Source organism: Hibiscus syriacus, unplaced genomic scaffold (genome assembly GCF_006381635.1).
Source record: "Hibiscus syriacus cultivar Baekdansim isolate YM2019G1 unplaced genomic scaffold, ASM638163v2 tig00111022_pilon, whole genome shotgun sequence".
Lineage (NCBI taxonomy): Eukaryota > Viridiplantae > Streptophyta > Magnoliopsida > Malvales > Malvaceae > Hibiscus > Hibiscus syriacus.
Window position 1 is genome coordinate 1210326 of NW_024062956.1, and position 27613 is coordinate 1237938.

Genomic DNA, 27613 nt, shown 5'->3' on the forward strand with positions numbered 1-27613 from the left:
AATGATATCTTAGGATACATGAAATATCATATATTTGTCTCATTCTTGATTTTCACATTTATGGTATATTCTTCTTCTTCTCATATGTTGAGATAAACAAAGTTGAACTATATTAAATTTCACCATTTATGTGATCTTTTCTATGTTGACTGTATTTTACTATTTTATAGATTAAACTTGAAAAAATTAAAATAAAATTTAAATTTAAAAATAAAACTCATCAATTTAACTGAATTAATTTTTTTTTGACTCGATGCGATTTAATATAATAGTCTTACTCAATTGTATACATTTTACCCATTTCACCAAAGGTGTATGCTATTGGGTTGGGCTTGGGTTTTGAGTCGAGGAGATGAAAACAGTGCAAGGCGTCTCCCTTTTCTTTGCATTCATACACTTTATCCCTTTCCTTATCCAAATCTCCCTCGCTTTCCTTTGATTTCTTAGTACAGGCAGCAGGACTCTCTAATGGGTATGGCGGTTACAGCAACGGCTACCATGACCACGGGATTACACCTTAATGCTGCTCTCAATCATAATCAGACTTCTTTTCTGGGAGCTCCCTTGAGGCTTTCAATCCCCAATCCTCGCCCATCTTTGCCCTCTCTCTTCCTCAATGTTGAAGCCAAAGCTCGCACCAGAACTGAAGATCGTCAAGCCCGCCATTCTCGAATTAGGAAGAAGGTTACTTCTTACTGTGTCTTATGTGTTTAAAGCTAATCCCATTTCTTGCAACAATTATACTCCCATTAAGAAAATGGAAGTGCCTTTCACATTTATCCCTATTTCTTATCTTATCAAGTACTGTTTGCCTTTCAAATTTACTCATTTATTGATGATGTTATTTCTCATGTTTGCTTTGGAACCAGATGGGGCTTATAATTTTGCCCATTTACCAAATGCTGTGGTGAAACTCAGAAACGAACATAAGATTTTTCAATAGAAAATAAAGAAATACTTATATGAGAATTTGAAATTTCGAAATTTCCAGGGTGCAACGCAGCCTAAAACTTTGTAAGGGCAATTCTGTATTCTATATACCAAAGAGGCAAATAAGAGCTTTGGTGTTCTCTTATTCTTATATGTAAGAAATGGTTAGGGTAAAGAGTTTTTCTTTTATAAGTTAGAAAAGGCCGGATGGGCAGATAAATGGATTTGATTCTAATATAATGGAATGTATTAGCTTTGGTTCCTAGGATTTAAGTCCTTGACCCTGCAAAGTAGGGATGGATGAGAGATTTTATGTCCGGGGTGTGAACTTGAAAAGTTACATTGGAAATCTAGAGGTTACGAAACTACAAAATTTCAGGGGTACAAATTAAATCGTCAATAGAAAATATAAAGAAAATACATAATTTATATGAGAATTTGAAATTTCTAGGCGTGCGACCGTATCCCCATCAACCTCCTCGGTCCATCCCTGATGCAAAGTATCACATCTTACTGCAGGGGTTTCTTGCTTTTGTAGGTTGAAGGAACACCAGAAAGACCAAGACTCAGCGTCTTCCGCTCCAACAAGCATCTGTATGTCCAAGTCATTGATGACTCAAAGATGCACACACTTGCTTCCGCTTCAACAATGCAGAAACCGATTTCTGAGGAGTCCAACTACTCATCTGGTCCAACCATTGTGAGTTCATAGATGCAAATTAAGTCAGTTGTATCATTTTACAGTTTTCTTACCCGGCTTCGCATATTGCTCTGGGGGTTTTGTTTGGACTGCTTTTACTTCTACAATTCAAGTGCTTCTTATATGCTGTTATGTACATTTTGTTGGTGTGTTTCTTATTTCCATGTGGTCGAAAAGAAACACCAAAATAAATAAATAAGCACGCTTGAGTTCTCTTGGTGATTATTGTTCCTGGTAGAAGAGAAATGAAAAATAAGAAATGGTATTTAAGCATCTCGACCGACTCGAATATTATGCGTTTTTGAAATTGTGGATTACCCCCAATTTGCTACTTCCTCTTAGAAGTAAGGTTAGCTGGTCATGCACTTTTGAGTATTGCTTGTTGAGTCCGTCAGATTCTACGTTTCTCCTTTGCACGTGATCATATCCATATGGATTTGTAGGCAAGCTCTGCAGGTCATTTCACGACATGCTTCATTTTGTTTCTCTGGACCTTCACTTATTAGTTGCCGAATCCTGTACGATGCGTTGTTCATGGTTTGAAACACTTCCTCATATTTGATAAAAGTGCCTTAAGTTTTCGATATTCTGGCTTCAGGAAGTGGCGAAGAAGGTAGGAGAATTCATTGCGAAATCTTGTCTTGAAAAAGGCATCACGAAGGTGGCCTTTGACAGAGGCGGATATCCGTATCACGGACGCATACAAGCCCTTGCCGATTCAGCCAGGGAGCACGGCCTTCAATTTTAAACCTTGAGCAGTTAGTCTTCTTGTGAACTTTCTTTTTATTGTTTTCTTTCTTATCCTTCAACTAAACTGCATTAAGAATGCTCTATCTTATCATTGTTAGAAATGTAATTTGATCACTATTATGCTTCTCTCATGAACTCATTGTTGATTTTGTTAAAAAAAAGAAAGAAAAAACTCGTTGATAAATTGATTAATCTTGGGTAAAATGAGCATGTTGTACCAAAGGTCTGTTTCGGGGGTGTGAATTTGGAAATAATGGTGAAAAGATAAGTTCAGTGACCTTATTATGATAGTCCGAGCTGTAATATTATGTTTTTTTTCCATCTAATTTTGGTTAAAATAAACCAAAGATTACTTAACTATGTTAGAGTGATTATTTTAGTCTTTAAACTTTTAAAAATCATAAAGTGACTGTTAAATTTATCTAAGTATTACAAAATGATCACTATAATATTATAATACTTGTAACAATTCGATAAATTTAATGATCATTTTATAACAGTTCGATAAAATTTTATGACCATTTTGTAACATTTTGATAAAATTTATTGAACGTTTTATATTTTTTGGGAATTTAGTAGCTAAATCTATCATTTAAATATAGTTTAGTGACCTTTCATATATTTTACCCTTTTTATAAAAATAATTGTCTAAACTACATTTTTTTTTTTACTTTAGGCCTCTAAAGGTTTTTTTAAACCAAAGTAGGGAACTAACGTTTTATTATGTTATCATTTTAAGGTTGAACTATTTCATCAACATCGCATCGAATCAACAACCACCCACCCAATCACTTATTTCATCAACATATTTTTATTACTCGATTGTCCCTTTATCGTCACACGAAATTTCTAAATCTTTCAATTAGTAAAATATTAAATCCCTCACATCGCATCGAATCAACAACCACCCAGCCATTCACTTATTTCATCAACATATTTTCATTACTCGATTGTCCCTTTATCGTCGCATGAAATTCCTAAATCTTTCAATTAGTAATTTATAAAAATTATTAAATCTAAAAAAATCATAAATATTTTACGTTGTCACCGTCAAATCAATAACCATCACCCACTCTTCTATTGATAAACCCTATAGGTTGTCTCATTTTTTCTTCACTGTAAATCGATGAATGAGACATCACAAAACTAACAACTAAATACTTTTATCGACGAACGACACATAAACGAATATTGATGAAATGAGATGAGAAAATTTACAAGTTATTAATTGTTATAGCGATGAGATGACGTTTGACGATGACACATAGTGAGAGAAGATTTTTTTTCTTCAAAATTTTAAGATTTTTTTAAAAAATAAAAATGTAAGGTTGTTTGAAAAATTAAAGATTTTAAATTTCATTTAAAAGATTAAAATTTTTAAGATTTTTTAAATTAAAATATTCAAATACATTTAAAATTAAACCGAGTATCAAATAATATTAGATGAAATATTTTTCTTAATAATAGTCAATAGATCGATCTTTGAATGAAATATTAGATACTTATTTTTTTTTTAAATTTAAAAAACAACTCATACTAAAAAGGGTAAACTACATGTTTAGTGTTTATACTGTTTCTTTTGTTATATTTTAATACATAAACTTTTTTTTTAAAAATCGTATCTAACATTTAGTTTATATTTCAATTTGGTACCCTGCTGTTAAAAATTTAACGGTGATGTTGACGTGTCACCATAAGATAATACCTCGTTATCATTAAAAAAATAAAAATGTTACGTTAGCAATTTTGTTAATTTTTTAATGCGTTGTACCAAATTGAAACCCAAACTAAACATTAGACATAGTTTTGAAATAAATAAAGTTTGGATGCCAAAACAGAACAAAAGTAATAGATTAGGTGCTAAATATGTAATTTACTCATAATAAAATATATATTTTAAAAAAATTACACTATTCGAAATCTACCGGGTGATTCGAGTTTTTTTACTTCTCATGTCATATAGTCGGGATTGTCTCAGGAAAGGCGGGTTAATATACGGCTAATATACGGCAGTACCGGATACATTAAAATGTATTTAATAAATTCGGTTTAGCGGTACCTATTATGTTGACAACTAATAATGTTTTAGGTAGAAAATATGAAAAACTATTAAAAAATTTGGTAACCGGTAAACTTTGGTTATCGGTAAGTATCTATCATTTTTATAAAAGTGTCCATACTTTTAACATATCAAGTAAATTTTACTGGTTTTGTCATAATGAATATGGTTTTGTCATATTTTTACCTGTTATATTGTAAAGTATCTATCCTTTTTATAAAAGTGTTCATACTTATTTCACTGTGAAAATATATTTATTATTATCTTTGGTTAATATTGTTAAATTTAAATTCTAAATAATATTTTATAAAATATCAAAACAATCAAATAATTTTGTGTGTAAATGAAATTATTAAATTAATATTTGTAGGTGGAAAACATGAAACACTATTAAAAAAAATTGAAACATAAATTACATAACTTTAAAAAAGTATATATCATTTTTATAAAAGTGTCCATACTTTTTCAATGTGGAAAACATATTTATTATTATCTTTGGTTAATATTGTTAATTTAAATTCTAAATATTTTATAAAATATCAAAAAATCAAATAATTTTGTGTAAATGAAATTATTAAATTAATATTGTAGGTGGAAAATATGAAACACTATTAAAAAAAATTGAAACATAAATTACATAACTTTAAAAAAAGTATATATCATTTTTATAAAAGTGTACATACTTATTTCACTGTGGAAAACATTTTTATTATTATCTTTGGTTAATATTGTTAAATTTAAATTCTAAATAATATTTTATAAAATATCAAAAAATAAAATAATTTTGTGTTTAAATGAAATTATTAAAATAATATTGTAGGTGGAAAACATGAAACACTATTAAAAAAATTGAAACATAAATTACATAACTTTAAAAAAAGTATATATCATTTTATAAAAGTGTCCATACTTATTTCACTGTGGAAAACATATTTATTATTATCTTTGGTTAATATTGTTAAATTTAAATTCTAAATAATATTTTATAATATATCAAAAAATCAAATAATTTTGTGTGTAAATGAAATTATTAAATTAATATTGTAGGTGGAAAACATGAAACACTATTAAAAAAATTGAAACATAAATTATATAACTTTAAAAAAAGTATATATCATTTTTATAAAAGTGTTCATACTTATTTCACTGTGGAAAACATATTTATTATTATCTTGGTTAATATTGTTAAATTTAAATTCTAAATAATTTTATAAATATCAAATAATCAAATAATTTTGTGTGTAAATGAAATTATTAAATTAATATTGTAGGTGGAAAACATGAAATACTATTAAAAAAAATTGAAACATAAATTATATAACTTTAAAAAAAGTATATATTATTTTTATAAAAGTGTCCATACGTATTTCACTGTGGAAAACATATTTATTATTATCTTTGGTTAATATTGTTAAATTTAAATTCTAAATAATATTTTATAAAATATCAAATAATCAAATAATTTTGTGTGTAAATGAAATTAAATTAATATTGTAGGTGGAAAACATGAAACACTATTAAAAGAAATTGAAACATAAATTACATAACTTTAAAAAAAGTATATATCATTTTTATAAAAGTGTCTATACGTATAAAAGTAGGTCTAAGTCATGAAGAAATATTAAAACGATATACCAGGTAAAAATATGATAAAACCGGTAACAAATGATAAAACCGGTAAAACATTACCGGATATATTGAAAGTGTCGATACTTTATAAGGATCGACACTTTGTGAATTTAAAAGAGAAGCAGTTTTAGCGCTTATAATGTGTCGATACTTTAAAAAATATATCGATCCACAACGATATAACAGGTAAAATATGATAAAACAGGTATCAAAATGATAAAACCGGTAAAATGGTACCGGATATATTGAAAGTGTCGATACTTTCGTAGTACGTGTAATAAATTATCGACACTTTCAAAGAAATAGGTAATTATCCTTTCGAAAGTATCGACACCTGACATAAAAGTATCGACACTTTTGTATTTGTATCGATTAAATATAAATAACATATCCGATCAAATATAAGCTAAATCTCCTCTGAAAATAGATAGAACGAACGAGTTTTGAAAGCGAAGCGTAATTGTTGCTGCATTTCAGAAGGCGTTTCTAAAGCGAAGTTTGTTTGTTTGTTGCTGCAGTCGAATCGAAAAGTATGTTGTCGAAACCCTAATTTTTTATTATTACAGTAATCGCGATAGGGTTTTTATGTGTTGTTTGGGTTTTGTAGTAAAGAAGCATTTGGGAACGATTGCAGGTAGAAAGTGATATTCAAGGAAAAATATAAATGTCGATACTTTTATTAAATATATAAGGTAGAAAATGATATTATAGGTTGTATAAAATGTGTCGACACATTTTGGTGTGGCCATTCAAATTCTTTTGAAGAAAACCGTTTTACCACAAGAGTAGTTATCTATATTTGTATATTGAATAAAGTGTATGTAACAAAATAATTGATTTGCGTAAACTGATATGAAGGAAAAATGGAGTCAATGGGTTGGAAAATTGTTGATGGAGTAGATGACTTTGAAATTGAGGCCGAGACTCGAAAGCAACCCAAGGGTGGATATATGTACTTCTAGTAAGTATCAATGTCTTTTTGTTATTATTGTTGAAATGGTAATTGGATTAAAGTATCGATAAACTTTAAATTGATTACAAATTTTAAATGTTGACAATATGGCCGAATGCAAAATGATGAAGGAAGATGGCACACAGAGCGGTTCGGTATGTAAAATGAAATTGACATTGACATTGAGTAGTATTTAGTGTTAATGTATTGATTAAGAAACGTTTATGTTTTATATTAGGTGACAAAAGATGTGAGGTCCAAATGGAATTCACCGAGTGATGCTGAAAAGGAACCTTACATCACACAGTCAAGGAATGATAGTAAAGAATACAAAGAACGGAGGAAAGCACATGAAAATAAGGTATTCATTAAACTTGTAAATATGTTGATACAAAATATATAAGAACTATAACATTATATATTGTTAAAAAATGTAGGAAGTGTCGACAATATGCAGTATTAAAAGGGTGAATTTATTAATTAAACACCTTAAGGAGAAGGGTCAGTTGAATGTGCTGGGAGAAATATGTTTTGGATCGTTGGTAGGAGTAAGGGATCGACCTATTCGGAGGGAATTGTATCGATCCTTGATGGCGCAATTTGATGTCAGGCAATGTATTGCTAAATATGGTGATTTTTCATTTCCTCTCGGGATCCCATGTGCTGCAGCCGTATTGGGGGTAGAAAATGAAGGCAAAAGTGTTGTAGAAGTCTGTCAGAGTAAGGACTGGAAAGCACTTGCCTCCAAATATGGCTTGAAGCATAAGGTGACATATGCTGAAATTGAAGAGGAAATAAAAAGTGGATCTTACGTTGGGGATGAGCTGAAGGCCAGAGTTCTATTATACCTTGTTGGTATCTTTCTTTGTCCAACGGGTAATACGTCAACGAACAAAGAACATACGAAGCTCATTTGTGATGAAGGCTTGAAGGGTGAATTCAATTGGGCTGAATATATCCATTCGAGACTGATTGAATCAATAATCACCTTTAAAAAGGGCAGCCAGAGATACCTCAAAGGGTGCATAGCAATCTTAGAGGTAATGAGTTGAAACTTTTTTGTGTTTTTATATAAAAATATAAATTTTATTATAAATGCAGGTTGCACTGTTCGATTTTTGGTAGGGCTGTGAGGCAGTGTCGGCTTATGAAAGAACCGGAGTGGCACGCATCCGTGCATGGGGGAAGGAAGAGGTGGTTAGAGTGATGGTGAAGTTGAAGTTGGATAGAGCGAAGAACCAAGAAAGGGTAATAAATGTAATTAAATAATATTAAGAATATAATCAATGTCTTAATATTGTAATTTAATTTTGAAGGTTATTGGCAAGGATGTAGATGAGGCAGTGGAGGCAGAGGAGAAGAAATGAGGGATGGTTGTATTGGGGGATGACGGTGAGTAGGATGACGGTGAGGGAAAACGTAGTAACTTCGACATTTTGATGTCTGAATTGGCTGATATCAAAAAAATCCAATTTGAAATCATGCAAAGACAATCAAGAGTCGAAGAGAAACTGAGAGAGTCGAAGATACACTTGAGAGGCATAAGGGGGTAGTGGAAGGAAAAAATAGAGTGGTGAAGAAGTAGAGGTGTTGAGGGGTGAAGTGGTGAAAGAAGTTGGGGTGTTAAGGGGTGATATTAAGATGGTGACGGGTGAAAAATTTGAGGGAGTGGTGAAGGAGGTTGTGGAATTGAGGAGTGAACTTACGGGGGGTGAAGGGGGTGGTTGATAAATACTTAGATGAAAGAGATCAATTGAAGGGTGAAATAAAAGAGATGAAGAGCTATGTAGAAAAAAAAATACGATGAACTGAAAAAATATGAAGAAGAAAAGAGGGAGGAGGAAGAAGAAGAGATGGAAGAAGTGAGGAGGAAGTCAATGTCATTTATACACCGGAGAGTGTTGTAGCAGCATTTGGATTTGGAATGTCCTGCACCCCAGAAGAAGAAGCTGAAGGTAAGTTGAATAAAAGAAAACTTAATTTGATTTTTATTATGTTGTGACAAAAATTTGTATGCAAAATTGTAGGTTGAAAAAGCGGATATTCCAAGCGGAATTGATGACATCGAAGCTGCAATTTGTGATTATTTATGGAATAGCGAGTTAGAATCGGAGTAAGTGAAATATATTGTTTTGTGAGTGATATTTAAATATTTCATGACAACATATTAATCCTAATGATTCATACAGATATTCTGTAATCTCAATGGGAAATCAATTCGCTACTGTATACGACGTTGCAACGTTGAAGCCTACGGAATGGGTTGGCGGTGGTAAGTAGAAAGTAGAAAATGTTAAAACTTATTGAATATGTTCTGATTGTGTAATTAATTTTGTTAGGTTATCGATTTGCTCGCCTGGACAATATGCTACGATTCTCAAAAGTCACTCCGGAGGATTGGCTACCTTCCATACCTCTTAGCGGTGAGTTAAATAATAATGTTGATAAGTAGTGTTATAGACGGTAAATTAATAATGTTGTTTGCGTAATTACAGCAACAGGCGTTAGATGCCAACAACAAGAAAGTGTTGAGAGTATTTCTACCTTCTGGGGTCTCATATTGGATAACTATGTGAAATTCACCGACTGTGAGAAGGTAAGACACCATACCAATTGCAAATGATGTTTTCGGATATAGAATGTTTAATTTTGTCAAATTGGGTGTGAAATTTGTTGCAGATCATGATCACAATAAACTACCATAATTCACATTGGTATCTGTTGGTGTTGGATATGGTAGATCGTGTTGCAACAATATATGATAGTATGTTTACAACTGAAGCAGCTAAACAGAGAGTGAAGGATGCTAAGATTGGTATGTATGTATGTATGTATGAAGGACATTATGTAAATAATGCATAATTTTTTGGTGCATAACTTCTTCTATTTTAATACAGATTAAAATATTAGATTCTTATAATAAGAACGCATTTGGGTTGAATCCTGTGGATCTCTAGGAAAGTATCCCTTGAAAATTTCAAATTTGTGGAGCATAAGAAGAATAAGCAATTGAATGGGTATGAGATGTTATCACAAATAGAAAGCTTAATTTATGCAGTATTCATCATAATTGACATGTGTGGTTTTCAAATCTTGTAACAGACATGATTGCGGCATGTATGTGATGATGTGGATGGAATCGATCGGTTTCTACAAGGGGCAACTGGTGATTTTGTAAGTGGATAGAAAATCGTTTGTGGTAAAATTGTTAAAGTAGATTGATGTTGTAGTTGACAATACTTAACGTTCTGACATTTGAATATAGGTTGTTGGAGACTGGGATCGATCGCGAATATTAACGATCTCGTAAGCCACAATCAAAATGAACGAAGACATAAGATAAAAAGCTGCCATATTACATAAGAATAACAAAAGGATGCAATGATGTAAATGTAGGGTTAATTTTGTATAAGATTTATAATTTTGTATACGATTTATATTTTTGTATGTGAATATAATTATGAATGAGATGAGAAAAGTTAGCAGTATGTTGTGTACATGTTTCTTATACACATTAAGGGTCATGTTGATACTTTGAAGTAAAAGGCAAATTTACATATGGCCAACAGGGTGCAACCATAAAGTGTCGATCATATATAAAAAGTGTCGATCCCAAAACATCGAAAACCAAAAGTATAATGTAATATGTAATTTTCAATCTAACCGGTACAAGTATACCGGTTTTATGAGAGATATGTCTAAATAATCTGTCGACACTATTTTAGTTTTGTCGATATTTTTGTTCCAGAATGAATGGAAAACAGGGTGCAACCATAAAGTCGATCCATATATAAAGTGTCGATCCCAAAAACATCGAACCCAAAGTATAATGTAATGTAATTTTTCAATCTAACCGGTACAAGTATACCGGTTTATGAGAGAATATGTCTAAATAATGTATCGACACTTTTAGTTTTGTGTCGATACTAATTTAAATATTAAGTGTTTTTCCACCGTTCACTATATATGTACTCTTAATCGAGAAACCCTAAAATAAGGCAAGCAGGCAGAAGATAACTCTTCCTCTTTCTTCTACCGTTATCATAAGTGACGATCAGATATTCAGGTAAATTTATCGATATTTATGGGTTTGATTGATTTCTATATTGGAGTTTTTTTCCTGAATGTGTTTGTGTTCCATTGTAATAACATCCAACCAAAATGGCTCCAAAACGTCAGCATCAGAAGCGAGGTCTTTCTCAAAGCTCTTCTCAACCCAGTTCTTCTCAACCACAACCTCATTCTGTAACAAACGATTCTTCTGAGGAAATCAGGTCATTCGAAACTCTGAACTTTAGATCCGATATGGAGAAACAAAGATGGCAGACGAGTTTTAAAGTAAGGAAGATTCGTCCCGAACGTGTCATTGACCTGGGTTTCTTGTTTGATGATAATATGCATTTTTTTAATTTAATTCATTTACATCTTGGGGTTGGCTTGAATTCCTTGGTGTAGAACCAAGATATTTCTCAACCTAGTTAGAGTATTTACACCGAGCCTAATAAGACTAATATAATAGGAATTAATACACATGTCATGGGGAAGGATATATATATATATCTCCAGAAACTATTGCGGAGGGTTTAGGTGTAGCGAATACAGGGGATTCAGATGAAAATGGTGTAGATTGGTCTACAATAAACGGGTTGCTAGAAATAGCCCAATTCACCTCGATGTAGAGTCGAGGTGTTCACAAATGCTCACATGGTATATCCGGCCTAGTGGGGGAAACATTCAACGTCTTCGAGACAGCGATTATTGGTGGATAGCAAAGTATAAATCCAAAACGGCTCCAAACATTGCAAACTCATATTTAATACAATTGTATATATGGTCACAAAGGGAGCAACAATTTCAACTACACTACCATATGGATGTGTCATCACCATCTGTTGAAGAAGAAGGGTTGATTTTTCGCATGACGCCCCTGTTCGATTAACCCGCAAGATTGACATGGTATTTATTAAAAAAAATATTAAAAATCGTATATATGGTCACAAAGGGAGCAACAATTTCAACTACACTACCATATGGATGTGTCTCACCATCTGTTGAAGAAGAAGGAAGTTGATTTTTCGCATGACGCCCCTGTTCGATTAACCCGCAAGATTGACATGGTATTTATTAAAAAAAAACGGGATATGATTTTGTTGAAAAACTCGGTTGGAAGCGTGTCAAGGAGGTCGGATTAGATCAAGAGAGGGAGGAAATGGACCCCGTTGGCCATGAAGAAGAGCAACCAAGTGGAGAGCAATGATGGAAGAAGCTCCAGTTGCAGAGGATGTCACAATTAAGACCGTGATGGAATACATGGTCAATTTTCAGGAGCATATTGATTCCTTGTGAGTGGAATGCGATCCGATATTTCATCATTGCAACGTGAAGTCTCCATGTTGCGTAACGAATTACGTCACGACATCAAACGAGTAGGCAATTCATTATCTATGTTTCTTAACATTTACACGTTCTGAACTTTATTTATTTTCTTTTAACAGATGTGGACAACAAGCGGTCGCAGAAGATGAAGCTGACGATGAAGAGACGATGATGATGACGATGAAGCTGACGATGAAGATGATGACGATGATGATGATGATGATGAAGATGATGATCCAAACACGTATCGTCTGCAACGCCGCCTTCAAGAAAACTTTTAATTTTTGATCTCAATGGTGTCCTTGCCTATCCCAAGACTGCCTGCAGGTTTTAATTCTATTCTTTTGTATCCATTATTTTAACATATAAGCGTAGAACTTTTAATCTCATTTTCTTCATGTTGTAGATGTTGTCCTCAGAAGAGGATTATTGAATTTATGCAATTTTGTGTCGATAATTTTGTTATGCCCTTTGGTCTTCAAAGATGAGGTTAGAACATGTTTGAAGCAATTGAATTACTGTAGTCAAAATCGTTAATATACATTTGAATGTTAATTCAAACTGATTACAATCTCAGGCATAACGTCGACCGTGTACTTGAGAAACTACCTGTATTTCCGAGCATTTTATTCGTGTGGGTAAGATGAATGTCATTACAGTTTGCTGACTTTTCGTTGTCTATGATTCCTACATATTTATGTTCGACTGTTTGGAAAGGATCAAAAAAAAATGCAAAACATACGATTCTGTTACCTACTGTAAAGATCTCAATGATGTTTGGAACGCGTGTCCAGATTTAACGAGCTAAATACACTTTTGGTCGATGATTCAGCGGAAAAATGATTTATAATCCGTAAGTTGCATTTATGCAATATATTTTCCAGTTGAACAGATGTTCAGACATTGATTATTTTAACAACTTATGTGTTTATATAGAAATACAATTACATATGTCCACATACCTTTGACGCTGCTTCCCATTCGAACGACAATGCTCTAGGTATGACACAAATTATTCATGCTTATGCGAATTTAGTTTATTGTTAGTAAAATTGCACCTCATTAGTTTGATAATTGAAATTATTTATGTGTCCTCAGAAAAAGGCGGAAACATATGAGAGTATTTGGAAAATTTGTTGAAGGCCTCTAATGTTCCGACTTCGTTAGAAATACCCTTTTCATCAGATTAATTTTGTTTGTCGGTACATTATTTGAACATTATTGTGTATTATATTTGTGTGTGATTATATTGTGTGTATATTTTCATTAATTATTCCATATTGCTTCTATGTGTACATATACATTGAGGATTGTTGAAATATCAATACTAATGTATTTTACATCTGCTTGCAAATGTCGAAACACATGACTATAACATTGTTTTCGATGATATCCACAACAAAGTGTCGATTTAAAAAAGTGTCGACTGAAAAATGTAATAGACAATTTTGTAATATAACCGGTATAAAATACCGGTTTACTTATAAAAATAGGTAAATATAAGCGCTACCTATTACATAACGGTATATACTATTATTAAATTAAAAACAATAAACATATATATTACATATTTATTATTATCTTTGGTTAATGTTGTTAATTTAAATTCTAAATATTATTTTATAAAATCAAAACAATCAATAATTTTTTGTGTTAATGAAATTATTAAATTAATATTGTAGGTGGAAAACATGAAACACTATTAAAAAAATTGAAACACAAATTACATAACTTTTAAAAAGTTTCGATCCTTTTATAAAAAGTATGGACACTTTCAATATAATAGGTAAAAATGATGTAATAGGTAGCGCTTATATAATGTAATAGGTATCGTTTATATAATGTAATAGGTAGTGGTTATATTGTAAAGTATCTATCCTTTTATAAAAGTGTCTATACTTTTTTCAATGTGGAAAACATTAATTAAGGTTATCTTTGACTAAGTTTTAAGATATTAATTTAGTAATTATAGGCGTCTAATGATTATTTTTTTACGTTACGATATATTATTATATAAATTAAAAATTCTTAATATTATTTTATAACATATCAAAACAATCAAATAATTTTTTGTGCAAATGAAATTATTAAATTAATATGTAGGGGGAAACATGAAACATACTTAAAAAAAAGTTGAAACATAAATTACATATCTTTAAAAAAAGTATCGATCATTTTTATAAAAATGGACACTTTCAACATATTATAAAATAGGTAAATTTGCAATGCTATCGGTATAAATATACCGGTTTTATGCGCGAATAGGTCTACAACCTATATCGACACTTTTTAATATTGTGTCGGTACTTTATGTCCAGATTGGAAGAAAAATGTGTCGATACATTATCAAAAAGTGTCGACATTTACATCGGAACCCATAATTATAATGTAATAGATAATTTTGAATATAACCGGTATTAATATACCAGTTTTATGCGCGAATAGGTCTACAACCTATATCGACTTTTAATATTGTGTCGGTACTTTTGTCCAGATTGGAAGAAAATGTGTCGATACCATTTAAAAAGTGTCGGTAATTTTAAGTAACGTGGTTTTCTTCCTTCATTCAAATATTTATATGTACATACAATAGGAGTCATGTGATACTTACGATATATTATATGGAGATCGTTGTCATTCCATTCCGTCTTCGAAAAAATCAATTGATGTAGGCTGTGTGCTTGTACTCAAACTGAGCTTGACTTGAGGACATGTTAGTTTGTTATGCCCTCACCGTTGCAGTACCCACATCGCCTAATTTTCTTCTCGACCTTGTTCTTCGGCACTTCTTTTCGCTTGCGTTGTTTTCGTTGAGGGTCACGAACATTGTTTACTACAATGCTCTGGTTGACTGAATGATTCAAACCAAACGAGTTTTCTAATTCTTCTATTAGTTTTTTCATCTCATCTCTTGCGGTTTTGAAAGACTCGTCTGTCTTTGATGCAATGTAGCATAACCTACTTGACGTTGAACGTAGAGCAGCGAACCTTGCCATTTGCATCACTTCTGGAGACACATTCAAATCAACATAGCTGGGTGCAGAAGCCTTCACATCATTAGTCCACCTACTTTGAATCAAAGTCCGGGCAATATGTGTAGTCCAATTGCTTCAAAATGTGAAGTTGATGGCGCCACGGAAGTCCAACGGTCTCGAATTTTTTGCAGGAGCAAATTAGAGTTTTCGTACGAGAATCAAAACTAATTTCAAATTTCCTATTTTTTTCTGCGTACTTTGACAAATATAATGTTGACATTCATCTGATAAGGACTAATCTCTGCCTCAATCCGGTACAATGTCTCCCGTATAAGTTCATCTTGGAAAACACAAAGATTCGCGGGTAAAAATCGCAGCGGCATGGCTTTCAAGGTCGACCAGTTTTGTGATCTGGAAGGGCTTCGTATGGGAACTTAAGTAATCCACTTTCATCTCGTTCATACGCATTCTACTAATTCCATCTTCAATTGCACGAACAACATCTAAATATGTCTTCTTGTGTTTCAGTACAATAACTAGTGAAGCATTCATAGACTCGCACCTTGTGTTGAGCGATATTGGCAAAGAAATGACCGGTTAGATATGCTTGTGCCCATAAGTGTCGTGTATTTCCCTTCTCAATCACCCATGGATGCTTTTGGACGTTGAATTATGAAACAAACCGAACGCCATTGAATATCAAATTCCTTGGTTGTCCACCAGGAAGCCATGCATTTTGAGATGATGCTGTAAACTTTGGGTCACCAATGTTAGCTTGTGCATTGCGAGAAAGATGCCCAAGAACATAATATGTGCTTAGCATAAGGGATAACAGATTTGATAGCCCTCTGCATTGCCCTATCCCCATCGGTTACAACGGAAATAGGTGATTTATTCATCATGGCTTCTAAAAATTCTGTAGCACCCACTCGAAAGATTGAGACGTCTCGTCAGCGATTATGGCAGTGGCAAACACAATTGTGTTATGGTGATGATTGACACCAACAATAGGCATAATTGGTTGACCATACAAATTATCTTTGTACGTTGTGTCGAACGCAATTACATCACCGAAGCATGTGTAATCCGATCTCAATGTAGAATCTGACCAAATAAGATTATACAATGCCCCCGAGTCGTCTACCGAGTATGTCATAAAAAACCCGGGATCATCATGTTTCTTATAATCAAAGTAGGCAATAAGCGCATTCACATCCCCATCGACGATTTCCTTTGCTTTACCTCTTTGAAGTGCATTGTAGATGTCTTTATGTGTAAATCCAACATTATGATAGGGGCCTGCTGCGTTAAATAGTTCATTACTTGTGACGTGCCAACACCGACCTCTTTCAATGTTGTTGCCTCATTGATATCAGCCTTACTTACAGCTCTATTAGAACGCATAAATGGTGTCATAGCAGTGTGCACAATGCATGATTATGTTTCTGATCAGACTTACTTATAACCCACTGATCGTTTATTTGTTGCTGTAACTACGACTCTAGCCTTACATCCTGTTCTTGTGACTGGCGTATGAGCACGTTGACGATCAACAATATTGACTCTTGATACTCGAAACCCTTCTTTGGAACAACAAAATTCTTGTGTCTTCACATTCCCTTCCACGTCAAGCCGTGTTGTTCCCTTACGTGCACTAAACCCATGTTCCCGTACGAATCCCTTGTAAGAGTGCCAAGCTTGATCACGTGAACAGAAGAGCTGACCAACCAATCTGTCAGATTCATCAACATTATGTACTTCATGGCATTCCTCGGTTGGCTTAACATTGTCTACATCAGTATTATCCATGGCAAAAATTTTGTTGTGCAAGTTCAGTGTCCAGGAGTTGATGGAGATGTAAGCAAAGGTTCATTTTGAACATGTTCAGTCGTGCTGCTTTCAATAGGATGTGGCATTGGTAGTGGTAGTTAAAGGGTAGGTACAACATTAAATTCGCATATATATTTAGGTATGTACAATAACTACAAGTATATTATCATTAATTTAGGTATGTACAATAACTACATATTTAGGTATGTTTGTTAACTACATATTTAGGTATAATATTTTGAGTGAGTTTTAAGATATTAATTTAGTAATTATAGGCGTCTAATGATTTATTTTTTTTACGGTATATATTATTATTAAATTAAAAAATAAACATATATATTACATATTTATTATTATCTTTGGTTAATGTTGTTAAATTTAAATTCTAAATATTATTTTATAAAATATCAAAACAATCAAATAATTTTTGTGTAAATGAAATTATTAAATTAATATTGTAGGTGGAAAACATGAAACTGTTAAAAAAAATTGAAACATAAATTACATAATTTTAAAAAAGTATCGATCCTTTTATAAAAAGTATGGACACTTTCAATATAATAGGTAAACATATGATGTAATAGGGCGCTTTATAATGTAATGTATCGTTTATATAATGTAATAGGTAGTGGTTATATTGTAAAGTGTCTATTCTTTTTATAAAAGTGTCCATACTTTTTTCACTGTGGAAAACATTAATTTAAGGTTATCTTTTGAGTGAGATTTAAGATATTATTAGTAATTATAGGCGTCTAATGATTTATTTTTTACGTTACGATATATATTATATTAAATTAAAAACAATAAATATATATTATATTTATTATATCTTTGGTTAATGTTGTTAATTTAAATTCTAAATATTATTTTATAAAATATCAAAACAATCAAATAATTTTTTGTGTAAATGAAATTATTAAATTATATTGTAGGGGAAAACATGAAACACTGTTAAAAAATTGAAACATAAATTACATAACTTTTAAAAAAAGTATCGATCCTTTTTATAAAAAGTGGACACTTTCAAAATAGGTAAACATAATGTAATAGGTAGCGCTTATATAATGTAATAGGTATCGTTTATATAATGTAATAGGTAGTGGTTATATTGTAAAGTGTCTATCCTTTTTATAAAAGTGTCCATACTTTTTTCACTGTGGAAAACATTAATTTAAGGTTATCTTTGAGTGAGTTTTAAGATATTAATTTAGTAATTATAGGCGTCTAATGATTTTTTTTACGTTACGGTATATATTATTATTAAATTAAAAACAATAAACATATATATTACATATTTATTATTATCTTTGGTTAATGTTGTTAAATTTAAATTCTAAATATTATTTATAAAATATCAAAAAAAAAATTTTTTTGTGTAAATGAAATATTAATTAATATTGTAGGTGGAAAACATGAAACACTGTTAAAAAAATGAAACATAATTACATAACTTTTAAAAAAAGTATCGATCCTTTTATAAAAAGTATGGACACTTTCAATATAATAGGTAAACATATGTAATAGGTAGCGCTTAGATAATGTAATAGGTATCGTTTATATAATGTAATATGTAGTGGTTATATTGTAAAGTGTCTATTCTTTTTATAAAAGTGTCCAACTTTTTTCACTGTAGAAAACATTAATTTAAGGTTATCTTTTGAGTGAGATTTAAGATATTAATTTAGTAATTATAGGCGTCTAATGATTTATTTTTTACGTTACGGTATATATTATTAAATTAAAAACAATAAACATATATTACATATTTATTATTATCTTTGGTTAATGTTGTTAAATTTAAATTCTAAATATTATTTATAAAATATCAAAACAATCAAATAATTTTTTGTGTAAATGAAATTATTAATTAATATTGTAGGTGGAAAACATGAAACACTGTTAAAAAAATTGAAACATAATTACATAACTTTTAAAAAAGTATCGATCCTTTTTAAAAAAGTATGGACACTTTCATATATAGGTAAACATATGATGTAATAGGTAGCGCTTATAATGTATAGGTATCGTTTATAATGTAATAGGTAGTGGTTATATTGAAAGTGTCTATCCTTTTTATAAAAGTGTCCATACTTTTTCACTGTGGAAAACATTAATTTAAGGTTATCTTTTGAGTGAGTTTTAAGATATTAATTTAGTAATTATAGGCGTCTAATGATTTATTTTTACGTTACGGTATATATTATTATTAATTAAAAACAATAAACATATATACATATTATTATTATCTTTGGTTAATGTTGTAAATTAATTCTAAATATTATTTTATAAAATATCAAAACAATCAAATAATTTTTTGTGTAAATGAAATTATAATTAATATTGTATGTGGAAAACATGAAACTGTTAAAAAAATTGAAACATAATTACATAACTTTTAAAAAAGTATCGATCCTTTTTATAAAAAGTATGGACACTTTCAATATAAAGGTAAACATATGATGTAGGTAGCGCTTATAATGTAATAGGTATCGTTTATATATGTAATAGGTAGTGGTTATATTGTAAAGTGTCTATCCTTTTTATAAAAGTGTCCATACTTTTTTCACTGTGGAAAACATTAATTTAAGGTTATCTTTTGAGTGAGTTTTAAGATATTAATTTAGTAATTATAGGCGTCTAATGATTTTTTTTTACGTTACGGTATATATTATAAATTAAAACAATAAACATATATATTACATATTTATTATTATCTTGGTTAATGTTGTTAAATTTAAATTCTAAATATTATTTTATAAAATATCAAAACAATCAAATAATTTTTTGTAAATGAAATTATTAAATTAATATTGTAGGTGGAAAACATGAAACACTGTTAAAAAAATTGAAACATAAATTACATAACTTTTAAAAAAAGTATCGATCATTTTTATAAAAAGTATGGACACTTTCAATATAATAGGTAAACATATGATGTAATAGGTAGCGCTATATAATGTAATAGATATCGTTTATATAATGTAATAGGTAGTGGTTATATTGTAAAGTGTCTATCTTTATAAAAGTGTACATATTTTTTCACTGTGGAAAACATTAATTTAAGGTTATCTTTTGAGTGAGTTTTAAGATATTAATTTAGTAATTATAGGCGTCTAATGATTATTTTTACGTTACGGTATATTATTATTAAATTAAAAACAATAAACATATATTACATATTTATTATTATCTTTGGTTAATGTTGTTAAATTTAAATTCTAAATATTATTTTATAAAATATCAAAACAATCAAATATTTTTGTGTAAATGAATTATTAATAATATGTAGGTGGAAAACATGAAACACTGTTAAAAAATTGAAACATAAATTACATAACTTTTAAAAAAGTATCGATCCTTTTATAAAAAGTATGGACACTTTCAATAATAGGTAAACATATGATGTAATAGGTAGCGCTTATATAATGTAATAGGTATCGTTTATAATGTAATAGGTAGAGTTTATATTGTAAATTGTCTATCCTTTTTAAAAAGTGTCCATACTTTTTTCACTGTGGAAAACATTAATTTAAGGTTATCTTTTGAGTGAGTTTTAAGATATTAATTTAGTAATTATAGCGTCTAATGATTTATTTTTTACGTTACGATATATATATTATTAAATTAAAAATTCTAAATATTATTTTATAAAATATCAAAACAATCAAATAATTTTTGTGCAAATGAAATTATTAAATCAAATAATTCAATTGAAATTAAACAACAAATCAATTAAACATTGTTGTGGGTACATTAATTGAACATTGTTATGGGTACATTATTTGGAAAATAATGTTGCGGACTTTGTTAGAAATAACTCTTTTTCATTGGATTAATTTCGTTTTTGTGGGTACATTATTTGAACATATTATATAAATTTGTTGTGTATGTATGTTTTGGTTTGATTATAGTATGTATTTTCATTCAGTTGAGATGGGTTATGTATAACAAAACAATCTATCTCGCATGAGTACTTTATTCCAACCATGTGACAAGTGTGACAACTCCATCAACTCACAACTCAGCTTTGAACTCAAATATTATCTTTTAGCTTGATGGTTCATAAAGCATGTTACTTGAACAGTATGAATCAATTATGCAATTTTCATGTTCAATTTAACACTACATTTCAAATTCATTTCATATGTAATTGGAGTTTGAATTAAATTCAATATATATTTCGGCTCCGCTATAAATATTAGCCAAGCCAATATGCATGTTATCATTGATTATTCCTAATTTCCATTGTTTTTTTTCCAACGTTTAAACGCGAGGGAAATCCCGACCATTGTATTTTTTGGTCAACTTTAAAGCGTCAGAAACGTTTCGGGCGTATGATCTGGGTGTAAACAAGAAATGTAACAAATAGCAACTAAATCATAAGTTGAGTACCACCCAAATCATAAGTCCGAAATACTTCCGATGCTCATCAAAATCCAAAGCTCATATGGTGCCAAGCAAAAGGAAATCAAAATCCAAATCTCATATGATGCCAAGCAAAAGGAAATCAAAATCTACAACTTGAGTTTGAACATTGATATGATAGTTGTTATCATGTTGGGATTTTCTCGTTTTGATTGCTTGAATAGTTGTTCTCTTGCTTCTTCAAGTGTTCTTAAGGTTATCCTTTGAGTGAGTTTTAAGATATTAATTAGTAATTATAGGCGTCTAATGATTTATTTTTTACGTTACGATATATATATTATTAAATTAAAAATTCTAAATATATTTTATAAAATATCAAATAATCAAATAATTTTTTGTGCAATAAAATTATTAAATTAATATTGTAGGTGGAAACATGAAACACTTAAAAAAATTGAAACATAAATTACATAACTTTTAAAAAAAATATTGATACTTTTTATAAAAAGTATGGACACTTTCAATATAATAGGTAAACATATGATGTAATAAGTAGCGCTTATATAATGTAATAGCTAGCGCTTATATAATGTAATAGGTATCGTTTATATAATGTAATAGGTAGTGGTTATATTGTAAAGTGTCTATCCTTTTTATAAAAGTGTCCATACTTTTTTCACTGTGGAAAACATTAATTTAAGGTTATCTTTTGAGTGAGTTTTAAGATATTAATTTAGTAATTATAGGTGTCTAATGATTTATTTTTACGTTACGATATATTATTATTAAAAAAATTCTAAATAATATTTTATAAATATCAAAACAATCAAATAATTTTTTGTGCAAATGAAATTATTAAATTAATATTGTAGGGAAAACATGAAACACTATTAAAAAATTGAAACATAATTACATAACTTTAAAAGAAGTATCGATCATTTTATAAAAAGTATGGACACTTTCAATATAATAATGTAATAGGTAAATTTGCAATGCTATCGGTATAAATATACCAGTTTACTTATAAAATAGATAAATATAAACGCTACCTATTACATTATATAAGCGCTACCTAATATATTATTGTACTTTATAATATTTCCGGTTAAATAATATAATATAACCGATCTAAATTTAATCGATCACTTATTTAACCGATCACATCATATATTATCCATTTTTTAAGCGCCGCTCCGCATAACTACCCCTATAGTCTTATTGGTTAGTACGGTAGTTTTAGTTTCGAAGAAAAGAAAAGGAAACGAAAAAAAGTTGAAAAACCGTGGAGGGGCTGACAAATTAGAAACCAGCCCGGAGAGATAGCTGAGAGTGGGTGGATCTGGAATTCTGAGTGAAACTCGAAATTGGAGTAGGGATTCCAGATTTGTCGGTCGCACTTGCAAGTTAACAGTGAAGTAGTTGTTTATAACCGGGATAGATCATATCAGATCGAGGAGAAAATGCTACGGCTCAGGGCATTTCGAGCCACCAATGATAAGATTGTAAAGATAGCGGTGCATCCCACACATCCATGGTTGGTAACCGCTGATTTCTCCGATCACGTCTCCGTATGGAACTGGGAACATCGCCAGGTCATTTACGAGCTCAAGGCCGGTGGGGTCGACCAGAGACGTCTTGTTGGTGTCAAATTGGAGAAGCTTGCTGAGGGCGAATCTGGTTCTCAATCTATTTCTTTTTATTTTTTATTTTTTTGATAGTCTTTTGTTTTGGGTTTTGTTTGATATGATTCTACAAATTTGCAGAGTCCAAAGGAAAACATACGGAGGCAATCCGTGGAGGGAGGTGATTATTATCTAGTGGAGCCCACTTTTCCCTTTCTTCAAATACAATTTAACAGTAAAATTGAAATCTTGACCTTTTTCTTTTGATGAATTGTTAATAGTGTTAAGCAAGTGAGTTTTTTCGATGATGACGTGCGGTTTTGGCAACTTTGCCGCAATCGTTCTGCTGCCGCCGAGGCTCCCACCGCTGTCAATCATCTTACTTTGGCTTTTGCCTCTCCGGCTCCATCAACTAAAGGACGGCATTTTCTTGTCATCTGCTGTGAAAACAAAGCCATTTTTTTGGACTTGGTCACAATGCGGAGCCGTGATGTACCCAAACAAGAGCTTGACAACAAGTCTCTTCTCTGGTGAGTTATTTTTCACTTAGCTCATTTTTTAATTAGTTCCATCGCCATATTTTATTTACTAGTACAGGGAGATAAACTTACCTCTTCACTTTCTGAATTGGAATTCTAAAATTGAAGCTTCTTATTCTTTGTTGTGTGCTGCCTTTAACTGCCAATGCTTTCATCTGTTCATATCCTCAGCTCACCCGCAAAGCATTTGGATTTCATTTGTCTGCCAACCCTGTTTCCCATTTTTTGGTGCTGCTACTGACTTTCTTCAACTTCTGATCACTTCCATTCTTTTATCATCAGATTATTAAACCCTTTTAAGTAGCTTTTGTAGTTTCTATAATCCTATTCCATCTGCTTTTATAGTTAGGCATTAAGTTGCAAAATTATACATATGGTCTTGTTGATGTTAATTTTCTTTTACCATCCTTTAATTCATTCTCACAATATACAATTATACTCTGATTAACTGTTATTCTTTTTTCTATTATTTTCTTTGACAGTATGGAGTTCCTTTCTAGATCATCTGCCGGTGACATTCCTCTTGTTGCTTTTGGTGGATCAGATGGTGTTATTAGGGTTCTTTCAATGATGACATGGAAGGTTTGGTTTTGCTTTTTTGTCACATTCTCTACCTAATCAACCGCTTAGTCCTTTCTTGTTTATTTTCTAGTAGATTTTATGGTGAAATACTCATTATTCTTTATTTGGAATTCATTTTCTTTCTGTCAGCTTGTAAGAAGATATACAGGTGGTCATAAAGGATCAATTTCTTGTTTGATGATTTTCATGGCTTCTTCTGGTGAGGTAGGTCATAATTTTTAGAGAAAAATATATGCAATGTCTTTTAGCAATTCTCATTCTTAAAGAATAAAAATTTTACCCAACCTTGAGCAATGAATGTGAATTGATTATGTGTTTATGATGACGCTTGCATTTCTGGTCATAAGTTTAATGTCATTTCCATCCTTGATGTTATTAACATTTTAATTGAGATCTACAATGTCGTCCATCAAATTGCTTTATTTTGTATAGTAACTAAGCCAGTAAATTTTGTTAGTTTTTAGTGGAAATTGGTGCTACTTCTTTTGTGTATGAAAGTTCATCTATGATGTTCTTTCTATATTTCATTTTTCACATCAATATTGAAGTTTGTCTTTTTCAAACATGCTAATATAATATGAGAATGCCTTGTCAGATACATAATGGAAATTGACTGCACATACAATAATACAACTGTTGGTTTAAACAATCTTGATAGTAGTTGTATACCTTTATTTTAGATGAGATCTTGATGGTAGCCTTACCTCATCCCAAAATGAAGCGCCTCTCCTAACTTAACAATAGAAGAAAGGCTAGTTACATTGTATCAATGGCAATAACTGTCAATAACTTTGTACCTATTTCTTATTAGAGTATTTATTTATGAATTTCAAGCTTTAAACTACATCATTGTTTCTATATTGTATTGCCTCCAGTTTCATGTAACTTGGATGTATTTTAGGAAAACATATAGTTGTTTGGGCTTTCCAAGTAAAATTTCTAACTCCTATACTTGGTTCCATTTTTTTTGCGTTAATGGTTTTACATAATAGTTAGGATATATTTCAATACATGCTCATATCTTGAAATTTGGCCTCTTACAGTTTTTGATTATCATAATTATTTTTCATTGTTTTCTATTGTATTTGCAGGCACTTCTTGTTTCAGGTGCCAGTGACGGTTTACTTATACTTTGGAGTGCAGACCATGGTCAAGATTCACGAGAACTTGTACCCAAGCTAAGCTTGAAGGTGCTTACATCTTTAATTCTGGAGAATTTCTCTCATACTTAAAAGGCTAATAATCAACACAGTAAACAGTTAACTGATTAATTTTAAAGTCGGAATTCGAAATATTACATCCAAGATAAGCTAGAATGTTAGAGTGCTATATTTTTAATGGGCAACTTCAATTGCCCATCAATAATAGAAAATAATAAAGTGCTTTCGGGATTGGATCACTTAATATTTTTCTTTACTATTGTGAAATATCACAATGTTTTATGAGTGTGGTACTGTGGTTTATATGGTTCTTTCTTCTATTAAATTTTATTGATATATTTCTTTTTTCTATCTATCCATTTAGCCTTTTAGAATCTATTTTTTGTGCATGCTTTCTTGATGCACTGTTCCTTCTTTGGTGAAGTTTACATCTTTTTAGTATCAAATAGGCCCATGATGGTGGAGTTGTTGCTGTTGAGCTTTCTAGAGTTATTGGGGGCGCTCCCCAGCTTATTACAATTGGAGCAGATAAGACATTGGCTATATGGGACACAGTCTCTTTTAAGGTTTTGTGCTCCCCCTTGTTAAGTTTTAACAATTGTGAATAGCACTTGATGTGACTGAAGTTTCGAAAGCTGGCATATTTTCTCTTTTGATCTTGTTAAGTTCTTTGCTACAGGAGTTGAGGCGAATTAAGCCTGTTCCTAAACTTGCATGTCATAGTGTGGCATCTTGGTGTCATCCTCGAGCGCCTAACCTTAATATTTTGACTTGCGTCAAAGATTCCTATATATGGTATGCTAATTTTTTGGTTTTCGCTCTATGTAAATATTTTTACTTTTCATTAGAAGAAATATATAATTTTTGTTTAATACTATTGCTCTTGTTATAGTGTATTAATAGAAGGCTATATGCATTAAATAATGATAATAATTTAAGGCAATATTGTTGGTATGATATTGCAAGGATATCATAGTTACTTTTTTTCTGCAGGGCTATTGAGCATCCGACTTATTCAGCACTTTCAAGACCATTGTGTGATATGTCTTCTCTTGTTCCTCCTCAAGTACTTGCGCCAAACAAGAAACTTCGGGTATTTAGCTGCTTTTGTTGTTTTTATCCTAGAACTTTAGCCTTTAATTATTGCATAAATATTAATTATTAGTTTATCTTCTCCCTAGAAGGCTAGAACCTTATTAAGTTTCATGCTCTTAATGGCCTATTCAGTATCAATGTTGCTGAAGCCTAATCGAGTTAGTTATAGATGAAAAAGATTCACATAGACAACAAAATGACCTGGCTCTTTTGAGTGATTTCTAATCCTCGTATGAGAGCTCAACTGAGGATGTAGAAGAACGTGTTGGCACATCATTAGTTGAACCACTGCTTGCTAGACGTTGTTTTGTGTAAGCTGGTTTAAATTCTATGAATATCTCTGAAAATCTAGAAACTAAAGCACTAGAAGCATAATAATATCAACTATATTTAACCATCACGTGTTAGTGAGAGAAGCTCCCGCTTCTCTCTAGGGCCCAGGTGTTTTAAAAAATAAAAGTGGTTTCTCCTCCGACAGTGTTTCGTCGTCCGCTGCCGCCGCCATACTCGGACCATCGTTTGACGCCGTTTTTTCCTGGGATGGTCGTCTGCTCAAGGTGAACACAGATCTGGACCTTTTTTTGCGAAAAACTGTCATTCGTCGCAGATCTACACTCCGTCAACTGCAGATTTACGCCGCCTCCCGCCGGCCGAGTTCGACTCCGCCACATTACTGATCGCAGCGCCTTATTGCGACCTAATCTCGAGCTTTCTAGTGTCGAGCATCGTTAAACAACTGAGAAATCACCATGGAACCCCAACCCCCGTCTCAGCCCAGCCGTCTTCGAGGGTTTGTTTCAGCTGGCGTGAGGCATTCTACCGTCCCTCCTTCATCATTTAGGATTTCACAACTCCTTGAACCGGACAGCAGTGGTGCAGCCGGTGATTTTCCTATGGAGTCTGCCAAGGAACTAGAAGCGAGAGTAAAGGCTCTAAAAGCACTAGTGGCAGATTTGAACAAGCGGGTAAAGGATTTAAAAATGAAGGAGAATGCAGTTTCACCAGGCAATTTTCTCAGAACCTCTGGATCCGCCAGTGCAGCCTCTTCT

The 27613-nt window shown here is 31.3% G+C and overlaps 2 protein-coding genes across 2 annotated transcripts in view; both read left to right on the top strand.

The window, feature by feature from the left end:
- Positions 1 to 453: 453 nt before the first annotated feature.
- On the top strand, positions 454 to 2510 carry LOC120150443 (50S ribosomal protein L18, chloroplastic-like). Its single transcript, XM_039163135.1, has 3 exons — positions 454 to 684; positions 1469 to 1630; positions 2229 to 2510. Exons 1-3 carry the CDS (start codon positions 469 to 471, stop codon positions 2376 to 2378), a joined length of 528 nt encoding a protein of 175 aa, XP_039019066.1. The 5' UTR covers positions 454 to 468; the 3' UTR covers positions 2379 to 2510.
- Positions 2511 to 22803: 20293 nt separating this feature from the next.
- LOC120150435 overlaps positions 22804 to 27613 on the top strand; it is a 56012-nt gene continuing 51202 nt past the window's right edge. Inside the window, exons 1-9 of the mRNA XM_039163124.1 lie at positions 22804 to 23243; positions 23330 to 23369; positions 23470 to 23718; positions 24210 to 24309; positions 24439 to 24513; positions 25401 to 25499; positions 25919 to 26035; positions 26149 to 26264; positions 26463 to 26562. Coding sequence (XP_039019055.1) covers positions 23027 to 23243; positions 23330 to 23369; positions 23470 to 23718; positions 24210 to 24309; positions 24439 to 24513; positions 25401 to 25499; positions 25919 to 26035; positions 26149 to 26264; positions 26463 to 26562 — 1113 coding nt within the window. The 5' untranslated portion in view covers positions 22804 to 23026. The remainder of the gene's footprint in view (positions 23244 to 23329; positions 23370 to 23469; positions 23719 to 24209; positions 24310 to 24438; positions 24514 to 25400; positions 25500 to 25918; positions 26036 to 26148; positions 26265 to 26462; positions 26563 to 27613) is intronic.